This window comes from Lampetra planeri, chromosome 27, assembly GCF_965212315.1.
Source record: "Lampetra planeri chromosome 27, kcLamPlan1.2.h2, whole genome shotgun sequence".
Lineage (NCBI taxonomy): Eukaryota > Metazoa > Chordata > Hyperoartia > Petromyzontiformes > Petromyzontidae > Lampetra > Lampetra planeri.
The window spans coordinates 5,471,821-5,494,199 of record NC_136133.1 but is presented as its reverse complement, the minus strand read 5'-3'; the positions used below and the strand labels follow the sequence as shown (position 1 = coordinate 5,494,199).

The window sequence follows — 22,379 nt, the reverse complement described above, 5'->3', positions numbered from 1 at the left end:
TTCTGGAATGCAGAAGGCGACTTAAGCGGTGCCCTGCGGGGACGTGACGGGCACGCGGCACGGGCATGCCCCGTTCTCGCCTCGGCCTCGATGGGTGGGTGGGGGCACGGGGGGTGGGTGGGTGGGTGGGGGCACGGGGGGTGGGTGGGTGGGTGGGGGCACGGGGGGTGGGGGCACGGGGGGTGGGTGGGTGGGGGCACGGGGGGTGGGTGGGTGGGTGGGGGCACGGGGGTGGGTGGGTGGGGGCACGGGGGGTGGGTGGGTGGGTGGGGGCACGGGGGTGGGTGGGTGGGGGCACGGGGGTGGGTGGGTGGGGGCACGGGGGGTGGGTGGGTGGGGGCACGGGGGGTGGGTGGGTGGGGGCACGGGGGGTGGGTGGGTGGGGGCACGGGGGGTGGGTGGGTGGGGGCACGGGGGGTGGGTGGGTGGGTGACGGGGGTGGGTGGGTGAGTGGGGGCACGGGGGGGGGGTAACAGCCACGTGGCTATAAATGTGAGCGGCGTTTCCACTGCCGCATTGCGACACCGGTGCTCGGCACTGTGCGCGTGGAGTGGTGGTGGTGGTGTGGTGGTGGTGGTGGTGGTGTGGTGGTGTGGTGGTGGTGTGGTGGTGGTGGTGGTGGGGGGACCCACTTTGTTGAGTACTGTACAGGCGAGATCAGCGCGATACTCACGTGTCCACACGACTGCGGCGGACGGGACTGTGGTGTCGTCGAGAGCGGCGCGGCACGCGCGACGGCTGCGCGCACCGAAGCTGAAGTCGGGAAAGGAAGTTCAGCATTTGGGTGAAGAGAGAGGGCGAGGTGGTGGTGGTGGTGCTGCTGCTGGTAGTGCTGATTGCTGGTGCTGGTAGTTGTGCTGATTGGTGGTGGTGCTGCTGGTAGTGCTGATTGGTGGTGGTGGTAGTTGTGCTGATTGGTGGTGGTGGTAGTACTGATTGGTGGTGGTGGTGGTACTGATTGGTGGTGGTAGTGCTGATTGGTGGTGGTGGTGGTAGTGCTGATTGGTGGTGGTGGTGGTAGTGCTGATTGCTGGTGGTGCTGATTGCTGGTGGTGCTGATTGGTGGTAGTGCTGATTGCTGGTGGTGCTGATTGGTGGTAGTGCTGCTGCTGGTGTCAGTGCGCGCGGACGAGGCTCGAGCAGGAGCGATTGAGCGAGGTGGCGGGTGGGGAACCAGCGCCATGAGGACCGAGTTGACGAGCGAGCACCGCCTTCTGCTCGAGTACCTGGCTCTGTGCCCCGAGCAGAGCCACGACTCCGTGGAGAAGCTGCGGCTTCAAGGCATCGGGCCCCGAGACGCCTCGAGCCGCAACGGGGTGGCCGCGCCGACCTCCCCCCCCACCTCGCTCACCTCTCTGTCGGACGATGAGCTGCTGGACGCGGACGGGCCCACGTTTGGTAGCGAGACCTCCCCAGGTAGGGCCACTCTGGCGTGCGTGTGACTCGGGGCGACTTCTCTGTCTCGGTGTTAACTGCCTCGCCTGGTGTACAGGTGGTCGTGGGTTCGATCCCGACCCTGACGATGCCTGCTGCTGTATATTTGTAGTTTGCGTGTCTCTCTCTCTCATCATCATCATCATCACGGTGGCTATGAGATGTTAACTACCTCGCCTGGTATGCAGGAGGACGTGGGTTCGATCCCGACCCTGACGATGCCTGCTGCTGTATATTTGGAGTTTGCGTGTCTCTCTCTCTCAGCATCATCACGGTGGCTATGAGATGTTAACTACCTCGCCTGGTACACAGGTGGTCGTGGGTTCGATCCCGACCATGACTATGCCTGCTGCTGTATATTTGGAGTTTGCGTGTCTCTCTCATCTTCATCACGGTGGCTAGATGTTGACTACCTCGCCTGGTGTTCAGGAGGGCGTGGGTTCGCTCCCGACCCTGACGATGCCTGCTGCTGTATATTTTGAGTTTGCGTGTCTCTCTGTCTCTCATCATCATCATCACGGTGGCTAGGAGATGTTGACTACCTCGACTGGTATACAGGAGGTCGTGGGTTCGCTCCCGACCCTGACGATGCCTGCTGCTGTATATTTGGAATTTAGTCTCTCTCTCATCATCTTCATCACGGTGGCTTTGAGATGTTAACTACCTCACCTGGTATACAGGAGGTCGTGGGTTCGCTCCCGACCCTGACGATGCCTGCTGCTGTATATTTGGAGTTTGCGATGTCTCTCTCTCTCCCCGTGGATTTTTCTCCGGTCCCGTGGATTTTTCTCCGTGTCTTCCTGTTTTTCCCCCTCCACATTTAGAATCAACATCATCACGCGTTTAGAGTTTGTGGCTGCCGTAAGTTTCCACGTGACGATAAGCCATTTCGTTGATCTATCATTTGTGACCTGGTCGCTTCTGAAGAAAAACAACTCAGTGGGCCCTTACCTGGTAAAATTAAACATCCTTGGAAAAGTTTATCTCTCCAGCTGGAGTTGTTTAAGCTACGTTCGTGAAGGCTTTTAAAGTCAGAATGAACATTCTGGCTGTCTGTGGTCGTCTCCTCCGTAGTGGCAACTCTACATTCCCGTGGCAGGGGCGAGCCTCTCCGTATGACAACCTGTTGATGTTCTCAACAAAGTGGTGCTCGTTGTTGTTGTTTATCCACTCCGAAAGTGATGATGGGCTAAGTCAGGGTTCTGCAAACCTGTGGCTGTGGAGCCGCGTGCGGTGGCTCTTTAAGGAGTGAAGTGCGGGCTCTTGAGATTTGAACAAAAATGGCTCCTTGTTATTTTGGTTACCGACCCTTCACCATGGGAGTCCAGTTCACCATGGGAGTCCAGTTCACCATGGGAGTCCAGTTTACCACGGGAGCTCAGTTCACCATGGGAGTCCAGTTCACCATGGGAGTCCAGTTTACCACGGGAGCTCAGTTCACCATGGGAGTTCAGTTCACCATGGGAGTCCAGTTCACCATGGGAGTCCAGTTTACCACGGGAGCTCAGTTCACCATGGGAGTCCAGTTCACCATGGGAGTCCAGTTCACCATGGGAGTCCAGTTCACCATGGGAGTCCAGTTCACCATGGGAGTCCAGTTCACCATGGGAATACAGTTCACCATGGGAATACAGTTCACCATGGGAGTCTAGTTCACCATGGGAGCCCAGTTTACCACGGGAGCCCAGTTCACCACGGGAGTCTAGTTCACCATGGGAGTCCAGTTCACCATGGGCAGGTGTCAGCAACCTGCGGCTCTGGAGCCGCATGCGGCTCATCAAGGGGCTGCTTTAGGGCTCTTGAGATATGGAGGTTCTTTTTTTTACCGAATTCGAAAAAAATGCCGACTCTTGTTGTTTGGGTTGCCGACCCCCCTGAGCTAAGTAACTCCCACCCAACCCGGATTTGAACCCGCTGATTTAAGATCCTCCCTCCCGGCAGGGTTACAGTCGCCAGGAGTAGCAGTAGGCACCCTGCAGCGGTAGATGCGAATCGATTGGTGACGGTGGCCCAGTGGAAGAATCCCCTTTTATAGGACCCTTGTTACAGAGGTTCACGGTTGCGAATCCAGCGGCCGCCTGCTTCAAAGTGGATGTCAAAGAGTTCCCCCGGACGCTCGCTTCCCGGTCTAAATTTGACAAAGTTCTAAAATGACGCCGCAAATTTGCACCGCTCAATTCGCCCCCCACCCCGTGACTGGCACATGAACGCCCCAGGGTTACTCTCGCAAATGAGACTCGTCGTACTGGTCTCTCGACTTCTCACCCGGTTTAAAACCGAGCAAACTCGCAATTTGAGATGCGCGTCACGGCATTAGGGCGGCGTCAATGGTCAGAGAAGATTTAAAAGTGAAGGTCGGGTCTGTCCGTTCTGTCGCTCTGATGAAGTCTCGCCTACGTGCATCTGTCACGGATTGGTGTCAAAATGCAAATGACAAATCTGGCCGTCGCCTGATGATGCTGGTGGTAATTATTGGCGAAACGTGGTACTCGAATTGTAACTGTTGTGGGTTTAAATTTTGATTTAAAGCTTTCGCGACTGCAGGGATTCATATTCTTGGTTCTTTCGGTAAAGTCACGTAGAAGGGCAATAATAAAATATAAATATAAAAAAATATAATTTTATTACTTCCCTTCTACGTGACTTTACCGAAAGAACCAAGAATAAGAATATGTTGTGGGTTTACTCTCCAACACACCGGTTAGTGCTGTACTAGTGAAGAGGAGTCCTATAATGGTTTAAGCACTTCTTTATTGCACCAACGCACGGCAACACTCGTTCAAAGACCAACCCCCTTCACACATCCCACAGCCCCTTTTAACCCCTCAATCTCCGCTCCCAATACACATCCGCGTCTAGCACGCCTGGTCTGGGCGACGTCACTGCCCTTTAACCCCTGACCCCCCCCCCCCGTCCAGCGCATTCCCGCGCGTGTGATTGGTGCGTGTTGTCGCGAGAGCGGAGATGTCGTGTCTGCATGGTGCGTGTGCGTGAGGGTGGCTCGCAGATCCCTTACACAAGTAACGAATTGGCACGTTTTGTTTATACTGGTAGGAACCTCCTGGTTACACCAGCCCACAGGGGATTATTGTGTCCGTCCGTGGTGCATCCAAAAATGGGAGGGGTGGGGCTGGGTGGAGAGGGGAGGGTGGGGAGGGGCTGGGTGGGGAGGGAGGGAGGGGCTGGGTGGGGAGGGAGGGGCTGGGTGGGGAGGGAGGGAGGGGCTGGGTGGGGAGGGAGGGGCTGGGTGGGGAGGGAGGGAGGGGCTGGGTGGGGAGGGAGGGAGGGGCTGGGTGGGGAGGGAGGGAGGGGCTGGGTGGGGAGGGAGGGAGGGGCTGGGTGGGGAGGGAGGGAGGGGCTGGGTGGGGAGGGAGGGAGGGGCTGGGTGGGGAGGGAGGGAGGGGCTGGGTGGGGAGGGAGGGAGGGGCTGGGTGGGGAGGGAGGGAGGGGCTGGGTGGGGAGGGAGGGAGGGGCTGGGTGGGGAGGGAGGGAGGGGCTGGGTGGGGAGGGAGGGAGGGGCTGGGTGGGGAGGGAGGGAGGGGCTGGGTGGGGAGGGAGGGAGGGGCTGGGTGGGGAGGGAGGGAGGGGCTGGGTGGGGAGGGAGGGAGGGGCTGGGTGGGGAGGGAGGGAGGGGCTGGGTGGGGAGGGAGGGAGGGGCTGGGTGGGGAGGGAGGGAGGGGCTGGGTGGGGAGGGAGGGAGGGGCTGGGTGGGGAGGGAGGGAGGGGCTGGGTGGGGAGGGAGGGAGGGGCTGGGTGGGGAGGGAGGGAGGGGCTGGGTGGGGAGGGAGGGAGGGGCTGGGTGGGGAGGGAGGGAGGGGCTGGGTGGGGAGGGAGGGAGGGGCTGGGTGGGGAGGGAGGGAGGGGCTGGGTGGGGAGGGAGGGAGGGGCTGGGTGGGGAGGGAGGGAGGGGCTGGGTGGGGAGGGAGGGAGGGGCTGGGTGGGGAGGGAGGGAGGGGCTGGGTGGGGAGGGAGGGAGGGGCTGGGTGGGGAGGGAGGGAGGGGCTGGGTGGGGAGGGAGGGAGGGGCTGGGTGGGGAGGGAGGGAGGGGCTGGGTGGGGAGGGAGGGAGGGGCTGGGTGGGGAGGGAGGGAGGGGCTGGGTGGGGAGGGAGGGAGGGGCTGGGTGGGGAGGGAGGGAGGGGCTGGGTGGGGAGGGAGGGAGGGGCTGGGTGGGGAGGGAGGGAGGGGCTGGGTGGGGAGGGAGGGAGGGGCTGGGTGGGGAGGGAGGGAGGGGCTGGGTGGGGAGGGAGGGAGGGGCTGGGTGGGGAGGGAGGGAGGGGCTGGGTGGGGAGGGAGGGAGGGGCTGGGTGGGGAGGGAGGGAGGGGCTGGGTGGGGAGGGAGGGAGGGGCTGGGTGGGGAGGGAGGGAGGGGCTGGGTGGGGAGGGAGGGAGGGGCTGGGTGGGGAGGGAGGGAGGGGCTGGGTGGGGAGGGAGGGAGGGGCTGGGTGGGGAGGGAGGGAGGGGCTGGGTGGGGAGGGAGGGAGGGGCTGGGTGGGGAGGGAGGGAGGGGCTGGGTGGGGAGGGAGGGAGGGGCTGGGTGGGGAGGGGCTGGTCACCCCGTGGTGCCCTTAAACGTTTAACCTACTCACGCCGGCTTGTGCCCGCCCTCACAGTCGGCCATATTTGCGGAATACACCACGCCGCCGTTGACCCTGGCCATTTACCGAGCAACCCAACGTTCCTACCAGCTCCCTCCGCAGGAATGTGTTGTGGCAAACCCTTCCTAATCGGCTGTCGGGTGGTGGCTGGTTTACGCGATCTTACCCAAAAAGAATTACCTCTTATTATGGATGCTAATGATTGTTAAGAGATTTTATTTGGCGATGCTGAGGGGTTTACGGCGATGGTGCGCAAGCGCAAATAACGAAAAAAACTTAAAAACAACCTCGACACGTTAGTCGGTAACACTGCCTTGAAAGGAAAACTAATAGGCGACGTTCCGGGCAATGGCCCTTCTTCATAGCACATAAAATTAAGAGACACGGCCACCAGACACTAAGACATGGTCACGAGACTCGACCACGGGACACGTAGGTTAAGGTCCTATGGAGATCATTGTTCACTTTTAAAATGCACCGTGAAACTGTAAATTCATTCCTGTCTAAACTATGCCGACTGTATGCTGGTGGTAAATCCTGCTCCATACCATTAACAGCAGCAGCTCCTCGTACCCATACTCCGTGCGTGGTGGAGGAGCCTGACCATTCCTTACCTAGAGTGGTTGGTGAGCAGGTGAGCGGGGTTGGTTGGTGAGGAGCTCACGAGGGGATTTATCGAGAGGGTGAGTGGGGTTGGTGAGTGGGTTTGGTGAGTGGGGTTGGTGAGTGGGGTTGGTGGGTTCGCGAGTGGAGTTGGTGAGAGGGCGAGGTGAGGTTGGTGAGTGGAGTTGGTGAGTGGGCGAGTGGGGTTGTGGAGTGGATGAGAGGGGGTAAGGTGGGGGTTGGTGAGTGGAGTGGATGAGAGGGGGTAAGGTGGGGGTTGGTGAGTGGAGTGGGTTGAGGGTGTTTGTTGAGTGGAATGGGGTTGGTGAGTGGAGAGAGGGTGCGTGCGGTGGGTGAGAGGATGCATGCGGTTGGTGAACTCAGAACGATGTTTCCCATCCCATCCATCGGGTTTATTTCCACGTAGTGACGCAGTACTGCTCTGACCGCGTGACTCAGCACTGAGAGTTCATCACACCCAGCAGCTACTCTGCCCAATACCCGCGTTCGCGTGTCCCCTGTACACGTCACACTGGTGTTATTCACAGGTTGTCACGTTTGCAGATAGTATTTGTTGATTGGCAATGTCAATGGAATTCGTAGCTTATACGGCACTGTCGCGAGATGCTAACTACCTCGCCTGGTATACAGGAGGTCTTGGGTTCGACCCCGACTTTGACGCCTGTATATGTGGAGTTTGCATGTCAAGCCTGACGATCTCAGTTGGATTACGTGCCATGGATAACACAAGTGGGTCCGTGGATAACATTGTGCAGCAGCACCACTCAAAGTGGTACTGATTTTTATCGACCCCAGGTGGATGATGGGCCGAGTCAATCCCCAACCAGGAGTTGAACTCAATAAAGTAACTTTTGGTGGCGCGTTGTTAGAGTTGAACTCCCTGACCTGTGTGGTAACTGCATTTCTGTACCCCGTTACTGTCTCGTCAAGTAAGCTGTAACCCAAACATCGAGCAGGTCTTATCTTGTGAAAACCAACCTGTACTTCTGTCCTGGTCTGGCTGACACGCGTGTCAAACTTTGTTTAACGAGAGAGCGACAAAAATAACCTATTTAAAGTCTCGGTATAGCCAGCTCACAGCATGGCTGCTGTCTTTCCCCCTTGTCGCTGGTTCAGCACGTGCCCCCCCAATGATCCGATCGAAATCCCTAATTTCAATCGGATCACTGGGGTTTATTAGTAATAAATCGGCATTTTGCGACCCCCACTGCCACTGTGTAGCATATTATTCCGTGCCAGGGACTATGAGATGATAGGACAATAGTCTGAGTCCATAATTGGCAATAAGTAACGGCAAAGCAGTTATAAGTGACTCACAGAATTGTGCGCAGTTGCGTATACAGTACACGACTTCCCTGAAGGCATTCACCTTCAGCGAGCGCGATGCCGATCACACATGGTTCGAATTCGACCCTCGATCGATGGCTGCGCCATCGCCGCACACGCCTCGAATAAAAAGCAAGGGACAAGTTCTCACTTACTAACAACTCCTCTATCATTTTTCATTTCTGGAGGGGTTGCCCCCCCCCCACCTGAAAATCCTGGCTCCACCATTGTGGTTCCTCCTTGGCACCTCCTGAGTGGGTTGCTATCTTCGCGGGTGGGCGAATTAATACAATGCAGCGGTGCGTTACAAGTAAAAAATTACGACCACTGTTAGAGTGCGCAATTGTGAGGGTTTTAAATCGCAATGATGAGCACTGCTTGCGGCAGGTTTCAGTTTGTTGTACTGCAGTCGAAAAAACAACTTAAACCGTTTTTACTCCTGCCAGAAAGTAGGGAAAGCATAATAAAAAATAATAATACGAAAAAAAAACCGTGCAACGTCATTAGGGTGCAAATCTATTGGAAATCGATATTGAGTTGAGTGCCTTATTGTGAAATAGGATATATCGGAGTGTGTCGTGTTGTGAAACATATCGCAGCAACCGGAGTAGAAAGCCTCCCCTCTGATAAACTGCAGCCTCATAAAGTGCAACTTCCAAACACTAATCTACAGACCTACCGGTTTGAGAGGGGCACATCATCCACATTCCCAAAGTCTCGTAGCTGCAACAGACTCGCTGCACAAGTGTTGCTCGATGATAAGCCGCTCGTGATGCGTGGCTGTTTTTGAACTCTGGCCGAAATTTGCCATCGTGCCATTCAATTGTCTCTGCATGCGACACGCTTCCCTGTGCGGTGCAAAAGATGCCGAGTTGGTGACCGAGTGCATGTCGCCACCCACCACACACCCTTACAAAAAGAATGATGGAAGTACGTGGTCGGAAGCATTCCCCCCCCCGCCTCCCCCTTGCTTTCACTAGAGTGGGTTGCTTTGCCATCCAAAAGAGGTGGGTGTTTTGAGGCAGAAGTAATGTCCGCATCTACTGTACAGGCCATTTAATTGGACTTTAACGAAAGTAAATGGAGCAGAAGCTTCTGAACTTTGGATATATAGGGTCGCTTGGCATGCACAGTATGGCCGTGTATGCCAGCCACCATTAGGTAAAGGGCAAAGGTTAGGGTCCAGCCCTGCAAATAGCTTGCTCATGCCACTGCCGGCAGAAGGGCCTCCATTGGAGTGAGGCCTCGCGAGCCCTCAGAGGGTACGTCGACATTTTCGTCCACGTTGGCCAGACAACTTGGGAGTCACCCACACTTTATCCCACCACAGGCGACTTGACGATCGACAAAACCACCCCAATTTATTCACCCATAGCGTCGAGGTGTTATCTGTGACGTTTCATCCAGTCTGCACCGATCGACATGGCCTCAAAGAGCACCTAGGCCGGCACGAGCACCGATGATATCACCGCTACATATCGGTGAATGGAAGCAGTTGTTTTGCTCCGAGGAATTGTATGGCAGAGCAGAGTTGTGGAAATGGAAAGTTCAGAATGGGACGTGGCAAGAAAGCATCGTGGGATACAATTAGCGGAGGTTGGGATGGGTGTGGCACGTGTTCAGTAAGGACGCGTGCAGAATAATACGACATGCACTTGATCGGCACCCAGAGCTCGGACAGGGAAAAGGGAAAAACCTCTACCCAGTTGTGTCATGCTAGGGGAGTGGACTTCGAAAGTGTAAACTTTGTAAGAGTTGCAGGATCTAGCAGATCGCGAGGTGCCATGGAATCGGTTGGCAAGGCCTCTTGACTGGGCTTTGACTTTAAAAAACGCCTTTTCAGCAACTACAGTAATGAAGACCTTCAGCGCGAGGGATGGATACGCTGTGTTACGGAAGCAAGAGCCTGTTTGCGCAATGATAATGTGCCTGGTTGAGCAAACAAGAAGACACGAGCAGAGATTGCATGCACGGGCAAAACTACTTTGTGCATACAGGGGGAGGAGTGGCGGCGGCGGCGCCGCGATTTAGTGCACCGCGCTGTAAAGCCTGACGATCTCGATTTGATCCCGTGCCATGGATGACATCCGTGGGTCCGTGGATAACATTGTGCGGCCGCGCTGTTGCGCTGACAATTGTGCAGCGACACTGTTGCACCCGCAGTTTTGCAGCCACGCTCGTCACACAACTGCCCTTTGCAGAGCGGTGGAGAGCTTTGTGGGGAACGATGGGTCCTTCAACAACTGCGACTCCATTCCTCTTGGTTCTACCACGTATTGGAAAACGTTCCCTTTCGTCCACTTTTTATTGGTGACGTCTCTCGGGCACCTCCGTTCAACGATGTGGAAAACTGCCAGACGAGAGGCGAACGTGGTTCTCTCTGTGTCACGTTATTTGCAAAAGTAGGCAGATTTGCGTCGGTGTCAATAGGGCAAATCAAAAATTGTAAACAAACTTTTGTTGTTGTTGTTACATTTTTATTTAGTGCACTTGTTGTTATGTACTGCACAAATGCATCTGTGTGTGTGTATCTTGTTTTACCATGTAAGAACAAGAAAAATTGATAAAGGAAGCAGCACAACTGCTCAGGAACATTGGGGACAAGTGGACGATGACGATCTCCCCTGAACAGATGCAGGACCTTTTGTGTGGCATAGTCAAGGTCTCCACAAAAGAGGTGTGTGTACTACCTTCACCACCACGCCTGCCTGCACACACTCGCTCCTACTGTGCATGTGTAGTGTTATAAAGGACGGACTTCTAAACTTCTTTATGGCACACACTGTTTATTGTCTTAATACAGTCCCTATCACACTAAGGGGTATATGGTCCCCTCACCCGTTACCCTGAGGAGGTGCAGCCTCCGGACCTTGCAGGCTATCTAATCTCCCTGCTATCCCAGCGTCCTCTGGCTGGACCTAGGGGATCTCTCCCCGACCACTGGTGACACTGAGCCCTAGCCCTGATAAGGGCTGGAGGGCTTGGTCCAGGGTCCTAGATGTCTTCGGCCGACTTGGGTCTTCGTGTAACAGAACTGGCCAAGAGCTCTCAGCGTTCTAGCTTTTATACCTGTTCGTGGCCGAGTTGTCCAATCCCCGGCCACCTTGTGGGACCCTCCAATTGGTCCTTCCCAATCTGGCGTTTGGATCCTACCTCACCCCATTTGACCCTGACCGTTTGATTGAGCGGGAGAACCTTGTTTACGATCCGCTCTCACAGTTTGCGAACAGTGAGTAGTTAACACCACTACACATGTGAGAGACCCGTTGAATGGGTGAGTGACGAAGCCCAGTGTTGCTGCCGTTTCATCATCAATGCCCGGCTACTTGTGTAGGCCTTGAAATTGTTGCTTGTGTAAATCCTGGTTGGTGGTTGACTCAACCCATCATCCTTCTGGGGCGGGTCTATAAAATAAATACTGTTTTGTGGGGAAAACAACAGCGATTGTCCTATGGATAGTCTCGCCTCATTCATAGAAGCGTGGAATCAACACCACTGGCTCAGGGCAGTAATGGGGAGAGGAGCACCGCCTTATTGATTACTTTAGCAGGAAATCGCCGACTTTTAACTTTTGACTAACAGTCAGGATGCATGTGTAATAAAGGACTCCGTCACACGATGTTGATCTCCGTCGGTCCTTTATTTGTGTTCGTCTTCCGCTCACCCCGCTGGCCTCCTCCTCGGTCCAGCGTCGTCTCTCCTTGCGCCCCGCGCACTCTGCAGCTACCCTACTACTCCCTATGCAGCTCCACTGCTGCTCCTCTATGCAGCTACTCTGCTGCCTGTGCAACCTCGCACCCTCTGCTAGCCTCCGCTAGTTCTGCAGCTACTCGGCTGCTCCGTGCAACCTCGCACGCCCTGTGCTAGCCTCCACTAGCTCTGCAGCTACTCAGCTGCTCCGTGAAACCCCTGCACGCCCTGTGTGCCCCGCGCACTCTGCTCTCTCTTCACCCCGCTGGCTGGTGCCGTCATGAGCCCCTCAGCCACCAGGCTGAGGCACGGCGGCCACCCAACGTGGTCTGCCCTCTTCACTCCCTCAACTGCCCCAGATGTCTTCCTGTCTCCTTCCTATAACCTCTCCCCCACGTGACCCTGACTCCTCCCTCTCCCACGTGACCCTGACTCCTCCCTCGCGGATCGTCACATCCGGCCTGCCCATTTACGCTCGCATTACACGTGTGTTTGCTGCAGGCTTTGGTGGGCGTGATGCGCAATGCTGTACAACAGTCGGTGTCGTTGCTGGTGGGCAATGGGCAATCGTGCTCCATGCAGCAGACGCAGGCGATGGCCACGATCCAGTTGATGCGCAGGGCCATGATTGAGGCACAAGGCGTGGCGGAGACGGCGAGCCGGGTGTTCAACGCCGCCGCATTCTACCTCAAGGAGCTTGGAGGCTGGGTGAGTGGTGCTTGCGTAATGACGATCGGATTAATTTTGCCACGGCTGCGAACAAGAACTCGGGATAAGATGCAATAATTGCTTCCTGGGTGTGCTTCTTATCCACGGATAAATGTGGATAATCGGATGCATTTTCCACGTGACTTCTCTTATCCATAAGAGCATACGAATAGGAATGTATGTGGGTCAATTGGGGGTCACAGATGACACTGGTCTACTGCCAAAATGCTTCCGAAATCAATGTAGTCCAACTTTACTAATTCTGGGTCACTGACAATGAAAATGATGCTTAAATTTTTGATTGGCTCTAGTTTTCAAGATATGCTACTGGATCAGTATATACGACCCTTGACTTGGGAATTGCGGAGAATAAGTGAGTTATAAAGGGAAGGGATCTCAAATTAAACTGGAAATATACTCTTAGGCTTTTTCGGTAAAGTCACGTAGGTAAAAAGAAATAAAAAAAAAATAGAAATAAAATAATAAATCACGACGTTTCGGAGGCAACACAAGCTTCAGAATCATTCAGAATCATTCTCACAATTGCTGTATCAAGTAAAGATACAGCAATCGTGCTGTGACGGTTCCATCTGAAGACGGAAGCTTGTGTTGCCTCCGAAACGTCGTGATTTATTATTTTATTTCTATTATTACTTCTATTATTTTTATTTATTTTTACCTAAGTGACTTTACCGAAAAAGCCTAAGAGTATGAATCCTTGCAGTCACGAAAGCTTCAAGTCTAAAATTAAACTGGAAATGACTAAAATACATCTTTGACTGGATCTAAGAATAAGTTTGACTGGGTTTGGACGGTACTTTCTTTTTCAGCAAAACAATTAATGATGCAATCTGAACCTGGTATTGTGTAATACATGATATGAATTGAATCCTGTTATTCCTAGAAGTCATGGATGATGCAATCATAACGAGGCTTACATCCCTCTGCTGGACAAATTTTCCTATATCAGCTTGAAAAATCATGCAGTGTTGTGCTCTCTTATTTGTCAGTGTTTGATTTTGCAAAGGGACACATTTTTGTTTAGCCAAAGTGAGCAGAGATGCCTCGTACTTGTGTGAACAAAGCAGATAACTTCTGCTATGTTTGTGGTGAAGTGACTTTTGCATCACAAAAGTGCAGTATAACCACTGGTTAAGAAAGCCTATCACCTTTATTTTGGCTGCAATATTGGAGATCAGGACAAGATGTGGGCCCCACACATATGCTGCAACACTAGTGGAACAAATGTTTCCCAGTGGTTGAACAGAAAAAGGAAATCTTTGCCTTTTGCAGTGACAATGATTTGGAGAGAGCCAACGGATCATATCAGCAATTGTTACTTCTGCATGGCGCCTCCAGTTGGGAAAGGTGTGTTAAAGAAGAAAAAGTGGACTGTGCATTATCCAAACATCCCATCAGCTATACGCCCAGTGCCCCACGTAGAAGGACTGCCGGTTCCTGATACACCAGAATCATTCTCACTTGAGTCGGATGCGGCAGAGGATAACACTTCTGGTCCTGAACCATCAAGGTCACATGACCCAGATTTTCTCCCATCCTCCTCCTCTGAACCACACCTCGTAACACAAGGTGAACTGGAAGACCTTGTCAGGGATTTGGAACTACCCAAGAGGAAGGCAGAGCTGTTGGGCTCCAGAATGCAGCAGTGGAATCTCCTGGCAGGTGTTGTTCGAGGTTCCATATTCCTTGACTGTCAAATGGATCTTGTTCCATTCTTCTTCATGGAAGGTGATCTTGTAGCCTGCAACAACATCGATGTCGTGATGGCAGCCCTCAACATCGTTCATGATCCAGATGAGTGGAGACCGTTCATTGAGTCATCGAAGATGAGTCTTTAAGCTGTTTTGCTGCATAATGGAAATGTTTTGCCATCAATTCCAGTTGGTCATGCAGTCCATATGAAGGAAACCTATGACAACATGAAACAACTTTTGAGGTGCACCAACTATGACCAACATCAGTGGCAGCTTTTGCGATTTGAAGGTTGTTGCTCTCTTGCTTGGTCTGCAGACTGGATACACAAAGTATTGCTGTTTTCTCTGCGAATGGGGATAGTCGTGTGAGAGATTCCCACTAAATCAAGATAGACTGGCCACTCTGACAGTCATTGGAGCCTGGGAGAAAAAGTGTTTAGCATCCACCACTGAATCAAGGAAGATTGTGTTACCACCCTTACACATCAAGCTGAGTCTGATGAAGAACTTTGTCAAAGCCATGGACAAAACACAAGCAGCTTTCAAGTACCTCCGTGGAATATTTCCAAGGTTAAGTGAAGCTTAGATAAAGGAAGGTGTCTTTGTTGGTCCTCAAATTAGTAAACTTCTTAGAGATGAATCATTTGGCAGTGCACTGCGTGGCAAGGTAAAGATGGCATGGAAAGCCTTCCAGTTAGTGGCAACGCATTTTCTTGGAAATAGCAAGGCAGACAACTACAGGGAGTTGGCGGAAAACCTCATCAAGGCATACAAAAGCATTGGTTGCATTTTTTGCACTCTCATATAGATTTTTTTTCCCACCGAACTGCAGAGCAGTGAGCGACGAGCCTGGTGAGCGATTTCACCAGTACATTGCAACAATGGAGAAACGCTATCGGAGCAAATGGAGCCCATAAATGCTTGCCGACTATTGCTGGACAGTGACAAGAGACGCTCCATTTAATGAATACAAGAGACAAGCCAAGAAGCGCCGAGTAGACGCTGAATAAGGACTAAACAATGTACTTATAGATTAGAAGCTTTCGTGACTGCAGGAATTACTATTTGGTTATTTCGGTAAATAATAGAATACGACATTTCGATTGCATTATATTTCTAAGTTTACTATGTTTTCTCATTCATGCTTACCTGATGATTGTTGCTTGTGTTGCAATCGAAACGCCGTATTCTATTATTATTTATTTTCTTTCTACGTGACTTTACCGAAAGAACCAAAGAGTATGTATATGTATATACGTAATAGATTTAGCCTTTTGTTTCATAACAAATTTTATTTACATAACCATTTTTCAGATTTTTAAAGTGTTGCATGAACGGGACGGGTAACATGTTAAATTTTGATTTAAAGCTTTCGTAACTGCAGGGATTCATATTCTTGATTCTTTCGGTAAAGTCACGTAGAATGGAAATAATAAAATAATACAAATATCAAACAATACAATTCTCAGGACGTTTCGACTGCAACACAAGCAATCATCATCACCTTATGATAGTATTTCCATTCTACGTGACTTTACCGAAAGAACCAATAATAGGTAACATGTTATCGTGTAAAGCAACCATAAACACATGAAAAGACCTAGGTTTACAATTTGAGTAAAGCTCTACTATCTACACAATATACATAGACGTAAAATCTAAAAACTTAAATATCTTGGGAACAGTAGCCAATCGGTTGTATTAATTGTCATATTTGAATTTAGCACATCAAAATCCATAATAAAAACAGCACATTTTATCTCTGAATCAGACGACGTCTAAAAAATTGTACACCAGTGTAATGAGTTGAATGTAATGGAAGCACGGATAATAGCAGAATCCATTGGATTTTTGTAAGCAGAGCCGGACAGTGTTATATTTGTGCATATTTATAAGTCAATGTACTTGTTTGCTGACATTGTTTAAACATGTTTTGCGGAAGCTGCAGTGATGGTGTAATTTTTAGCGTTTTTTGTTGTTTTCGTTGTTGCAGAAAATCGTTTCTGATGAGCATTTATACGAGTGACGAAGATGAGAGTCGGAACAAAATGCACCTGAAAATCCTGGAAAGTTCCTGCAAGATGGGATTAGCTGCCCTTGGGAAGCTGTGAATGAGTCCAGATGAATATGCCTTTTTGGTCTTCCAAGGTCCTCGTGAATTGTGCTTTCTCGTTTCCCGCTGCTTGTTTTGTGCCATTTTGGACCGCTTGTACGAATGGTGCAAATGTTTCGGTGGCAATACTACGAGCTGCTTCCCTGGTGGGTTACTGAAAAAAAAGCACAGGGTCTGCGTGGATATTTTTTATACCACCAATTGAAAAAATGTAGACTTTGTGTGGTCCATTGCACTTTGGTGATTGCAGTGAGCCAAATGTTTAATACTGGCATTGCTGGCCATATGTAAAAGTTCAAAAGGCTTGGTCTGGGAATTCATTGAAAGCGATTTTGAGTTTTATGCATTTTTTATAGTGGTGAGCCAAAGCTGACCGGGTACTGATTTCGTTAGCTATTTTAAAAAATGTTTGCGATCTGAAAATCAATAATGGTCAATCATTTATCAATGCCATAATTCAGTTTATGTACGTGGCAGGTTAATAGTTTAAAAAAGTGTGTATTTAAAAAATACTGCTCATGAAAGATATCTGTTTTAAGGGCAGCGAACAATCATGTTTTAAAATGTTTTTGTAATTGTTGAGGATTGCCTGTAAAAAAAATTGCGTTGTAAGCTGCGTCTTCATGATTATCCTCTTAAACATGAATGGCTTCCGTGCAAAAGCTGAGTGGCCCATTGCCGAGTGGATTAGCCCTTATGTTCTTCTTTAACAAACAATCTTCAGTCTTGGTATCATGGAATATTTCCAAATATACAGGGATATCTTATGAATGCTTTTTTTTCAAAAGCAGCCTTAACTCGTGTCGTTGTAATGGCACATGTGACGCTTCAACCAATTACAACTGAGCCATGCCGGAGATGTATGTATGTTGAACTTCTTTGGTACCATATGTAGCCAACTGTGCCAATCGGAGGTACAGGCAATCGGAGATGTTGGAATAGCAGCTGCTCCTCGTCAAGTGGGTTTCAGACCTGCTCATTTTACAAAACCAACTGGCACAAAATGACTTCCGATTCTCAGATTCAGAAGGGGCTCTGAGGTGTCGTTATTTATTGTCCTGTTTCCAAAACAACATCGTTATTTATACAGAGACGAGCAAGGTCTATAAGTGGCGCTTTAATTCAGTACTCGCATGTGTTTGTACACTGTATAGTAACAGCACATTGTGTCATGGTGATATGGAGCAATCCGGATTTGTACAAAAATAAAAAAAACACATTTGTGCGGTCTGTTCATGTGTCGAAGCAGTCAAAATAAAAGCTAAAACATGCAAGTCGTGTGGTCATTTTCATGCACTGTACATTTAAGACTGAGGACATGGACGCATCAGTGCCGTGTCAAACCAGTTCAGGATGCCTCGGGTGGTACCAGGTTTTTCCACTGCAGAAGCCGTGCCAAGCCAGCTCAGGGCGGCTCGGGATGTACCAGGTTTTTCCACTGCAGAAGCCGTGCCGTGCCAAGCCAGCTCGGGGAGGCTCTGGATGTACCAGGCTGTTTTTCCACTGCAGAAGCCGTGCCGTGCCAAGCCAGCTCGGGGCAGCTCGGGATGTACCAGGCTTAACACGTAGGCTTTCGCGACCAATGTCATTCATAAGAGTTTTTTGGGGTTAGATCGTGTAAATATATAAAGGTGTCGGTTAAACCCGCCACCGCCCGACACAGCCAACTAGTCGGGGTTGTCACATAAACAGAACATGCAATTTGCCACTAGTACAGCACACTGGTGTGTTGGAGAGCCAAGCCACAACATTTACAATCTGAGTACAATGTTTCGCCAGTAATTACAACTAGCTTCATCAGGCGACAGCCAGATTTGTGGAGAAGTCTAACTTTTGTTCATTAGAGGCGTAGATGTGGTGGCCACATTTCTGCGTTCTTGCGCAAAGTGGGGGGGGTGGGGAGGGATTAATGAGTCAATGTGCATTATGCGAGCCCTTTGAACTTGTCCTTCCTCAGATTTGTGGCTGTTGCCTGATGAAGCTAGTTGTAATTACTGGCGAAACGTCGTACTCGGATTGTAAATGTGGCTTGGCTCTCCAATATACGGTGTGCTGTACTTGTAACGAATTAGCATGTTCTCTTCACGTGACAACCCTTACTAGTTTGCTGTGTCGGGTGGTGCCAGGTTTTAACAACACATTTACATATTTACGTGATCTAACCCAAAAAACCTCATGCTTATATTCCCCTTGGTACAGCTTGACTCCACCCGAGTCGTGCCTCCCTTCTCGAACCCTCTCGAGGGTTCCAGGGGCTTCCACACGAGGTTTAGCATGACCCTTGCCCCAGTTCCTCTGCCCTGCCAGCACACCCGCGTATATGCTCAGCGGCGTGTGCGCTAAGTGACCACCTGCAGTTGCTGCTGCTGTCCAACAGTCGGCGCTATGTCACTACACAGATCTTGACTTTATCGAGCAGTGGTTCTCAACCTTTTTGGCTACTGCTATACTACCCACAAGTTGAATTTTGTTTCAACAGAGATAATAAATGTTATGAATGACACATTAATATCTCAACCAATTGTCCATTTTGTGAGGTATATCCTAACTAGCCAGTAGTCTTCTTTGGGTCTTTCGGTAAAGCCACGTGGATAGATCAAATAAGAAAAATAAGTATAACCCGTAAAAACAACGTTTTTCACTATAAATCCTTTATATGCGTGGCAGCGAACTTAATATAAAGGATTTAAAAATATATTTGCCTGTGGAGGACGCGGGGATTGATCCTGCAACCTTTGGCATGGGAAGCAAGGGCGCTACCAACTGCGCTACTCCGCCACGGCCTGTGGAGGGGTTACGCTCTGGGCTCTTACACTGTGATGTTCAGCCAAAGTCATGAATGAGTTCTATTTGAATATATGTAAAATACATTTTTTTTGCCTAAAAAGTGTAACATTTTGGGAATTTTTTTTCACGAACATTAATTGTCTCGCACAACGAGTCTGTGTGGAAAATGTCAGCTCGATTGGATCACGGGAAGTGGGTTAAAAAACGACCGAAAGATTTGCACGGTCATAAGCAAGCAAGCACGCAAGCAAGCAAGCGAACTTAATATAAAGGATTTAATAATATACCGTTTTGATTGCAACACAAGCAATCGTCATCAGGTGAGAAATATCGCGGGAGAGCTGAGAATATATGGTGGAAGTGCTGCCAAGGTAAGGAGTTATAAAGGTTTGGGATGGGTGTAGCCCAAGGGTCAGTGGGAGGGGCTAGAGATGAAATTTGCATGTAAATGTAAGATCGGGTAAATCTTGACGAAGCTGGGGGTGGCCATTGTGTAGAGGTGTATTGGTACGGATGGGAAAGAAACACAAGGGGCGTGGTTATGGCTGTACGCAGAGAAGGTGCTTACATCGACGTCCGCACCTGCCACCCCCCACGGCCCCCCCGGGGGGGGGGGGGCGATTGCTATATAAGGTGGTGAGCCGGAGGGCTCGAGGTCGAGTGTTAGCTTTAACCAGCGAAGATTGAAGACCAGCTTGAGTAGGCCCTGGAACTCCCCTGGCTCGCTGTCCTTGTCAGGACCGACCAGGGAAAGCCGATGGCGTGGCCCCGAGAGCCCAGACCGATGTTCTTATAAGAGCCGGTCTGGAGACTCAGGGTGCCGTGAATCCCAGCTTGACCAGGGCTGGGATAGATAGCCTCCCCTAGCTCTGTAGTGGAGGACCTGGGAGCAGGCTAGCCGGGTTAGACGTTGGGTCTCCCTGTTAGACGGGTGAAGGGGCCGATACCCCTTCAAGTGTTGTGTATCCCCGTCTCTGTAAATACGTTGGTGTTAATAAATACGTGTGCCTCCAACTACGTCGTCCAAGCCTCCTGCATCTTACTACAATTGTATTGTGAGAGATTAGCATGTCAATGTAAGATATTTTCTTGTAAATGTAAGCTCGGAGAGAGCGCGGAAGGAGCCATCGCCACATGGAGGTGGACAAGGATGGCCACCCCCGCAGCTTAGTTTGTAAATGGCGTTCGTTGTCTTTGTGCTGAACGCCTTTTGGCATCCTCTGGTCTAACGCCGTTTGAGACGAGGCTCAAAAGAAAACTGTCTCTGGTGTGGACTAATCAGTTTCAAAGACGATGCATATACTATCAGAGTATACTCTTTGGTTCTGATGATACGTGACTTTACCGAAGGAACCAAAGAGTATGGATTCCTGCAGTCACGAAAGCTTCAAATTCATGATTATCAGAGTACTGTATGTTTTTGTTTGCATTCTGACCACAAGTATTGTGGTTCATGCAGGCATGATTCCTTGCAAAAGGTTTTTTTGTTTCCATAAAAAAGCGGGAAAAAAAACTATTCTCATATTTTGGTACTGGCAAAGGAGTTTCCGTGATAGTAAACAATTCTAGATTTGAAGCTTTCGTGACTGCAAGGATTCATATTCTTAGGTTTTTTCGGTAAAGTCACGTAGGTAAAAAAATGTAAAGTAAAATAAAAAATAAAATCACGTTTCGGAGGCAACACAAGCTTCCGTCTTCAGTTGGAACCGTCACAGCACGATAGCTGTATCAAGTGAGAGGTTTTTTTTTCCTTTTATTAACTTTAATTTTTTTACCTACGTGACTTTACCGAAAAAAGCTAAGAATAGTAAACCAATTGTCACGATTCGTTAATGTGACAACCCCGAATCGATTGTCTGTGTCCGGGGTTGGTTTAACGACGCGTTGTATATGTACGCGATCTAACACACACGCACACACGAACAAAAACACAAACTCCAGTGCCGTGGGTAACATTTTGGTCACGAAAGTTTTCTTGGGTGTTAAACTCCCTATTGACATTGGCGGATAAATTCGCGACAAAAGTCTTGTTGGTCACACGTGTGGTTGAGGCCCAAGAAACTCGCGTAACCCCGCCGTGACCCCAGCAACGCCTCACTGCGCATGCGCCGAGGTCACCCCCTCCCCCGAACCCGCCCCCACCAGCCCCTCCCCCGCCGGGCCCTCCCCCTTTCCCCAGCCCCTCCCCCGCCGCCAACCCTCTCGCCCCCCACCCAACCCTCCCCCAATTTATTCTCTCGCCATTGGCCGAGCGGACCTGGCAGTTTGCTCACGTGACGGCGGCTCAGCCAATCGCGGAGGTTGCGGGGAGCGCGCGTGCGCAGTGCGGACGTTGAGGGAGGGAGGAGGGTTGGCAGGGGGGAGCGCCATCTTTGAGCGGCGAGTCGAGGGAGCAGCGCCTCAGCAGTAGCCTCGTCTGTTGTTGTTTATTCGGTATTATTGTCATCGTTATCATCTTGTCGTCGTTAGCACCACTTGATCGTCGTATCGACGGGCGACACGGTTTTTGTTTTATTAAACCCATCACCGCCTCACATCGCCATCGCGGCCACCCTCAGTCGCCGCTCGGCGCGTGCGAGCGAGCCCCATGGCCTCCGAAGGCAACGCAGAGCAGGTACGGATGCAACGAAGGGCCTCGTTACGGATCTTGTTAATCACCGTGGGCTGTTTGGTTAAGGGGGTATCTTTTAAGTCTTTAGCGTGTGCGCGGCAACGTGTAAAAGTGCTCCGGGAGTTGAGGGGGTGAGGGTTTGCCGGAGGATCGGTCGAACCGAGGCGACCCCGGGCCTCGTTTTTTACTCCACGAGGGCTTTTCACGCGGGGCCGTGGCTACGAAAATCCCACAGTTCGAGAGAAAAGAGACTGAGGGAGACGGGACAACAACAACAAATGAGGCCGAACGATTAGATTAGACTGCTGAGGGAGTATTTATTTTTTATTTTTTTAGGTTTTAATGGCAAGCGCCTTCTAACCTTGCGCAATTGAATAAACGTGTCCACTAACCCTTAATGACCCCGCAACTTTGATAGTGCTGTTTGTTACCTGACCTTTTGGGTCTAAAACAAACGCCCAACTACTGTGTTATTAATAATTGTGGAGTGGTGCATACGTAAAGTCCACTTTAAGCTGATTATACTTAAAACTATACTCTTTGTCCTTGTAAAAATGTCTAAATGTCGCCGTCTCACCGTTCCAAAAATACAGGGGGCATACGCATCGTGGCCACAACCACAGACCGTGCATTGCGTTAGACATTTCTGCAGCATACCACGTTGCAACTGCAGGGTTCTACAGTTTACCATATTACAATGGCACATATTCGAGTAGACCACAATACAACCTATACAATACACAGGACCTCATTAAGGTCCAATTTACTTAGGTTC

At 50.8% G+C, this 22,379-nt stretch overlaps 2 protein-coding genes across 2 annotated transcripts in view; both read left to right on the top strand.

The window, feature by feature from the left end:
* The first annotated feature begins 944 nt into the window (after positions 1-944).
* LOC144728063 (uncharacterized) lies at positions 945-17,480 on the top strand. Its single transcript, XM_078607345.1, has 4 exons — positions 945-1,416; positions 10,530-10,657; positions 12,172-12,378; positions 16,087-17,480. The coding sequence occupies exons 1-4, from the start codon at positions 1,182-1,184 to the stop codon at positions 16,117-16,119; spliced, it is 603 nt and encodes a 200-aa protein (XP_078463471.1). The 5' UTR covers positions 945-1,181; the 3' UTR covers positions 16,120-17,480.
* Positions 17,481-21,329: 3,849 nt separating this feature from the next.
* CSTF3 (cleavage stimulation factor subunit 3) overlaps positions 21,330-22,379 on the top strand; it is a 51,977-nt gene continuing 50,927 nt past the window's right edge. Inside the window, exon 1 of the mRNA XM_078607343.1 lies at positions 21,330-21,607. Coding sequence (XP_078463469.1) covers positions 21,581-21,607 — 27 coding nt within the window. The 5' untranslated portion in view covers positions 21,330-21,580. The remainder of the gene's footprint in view (positions 21,608-22,379) is intronic.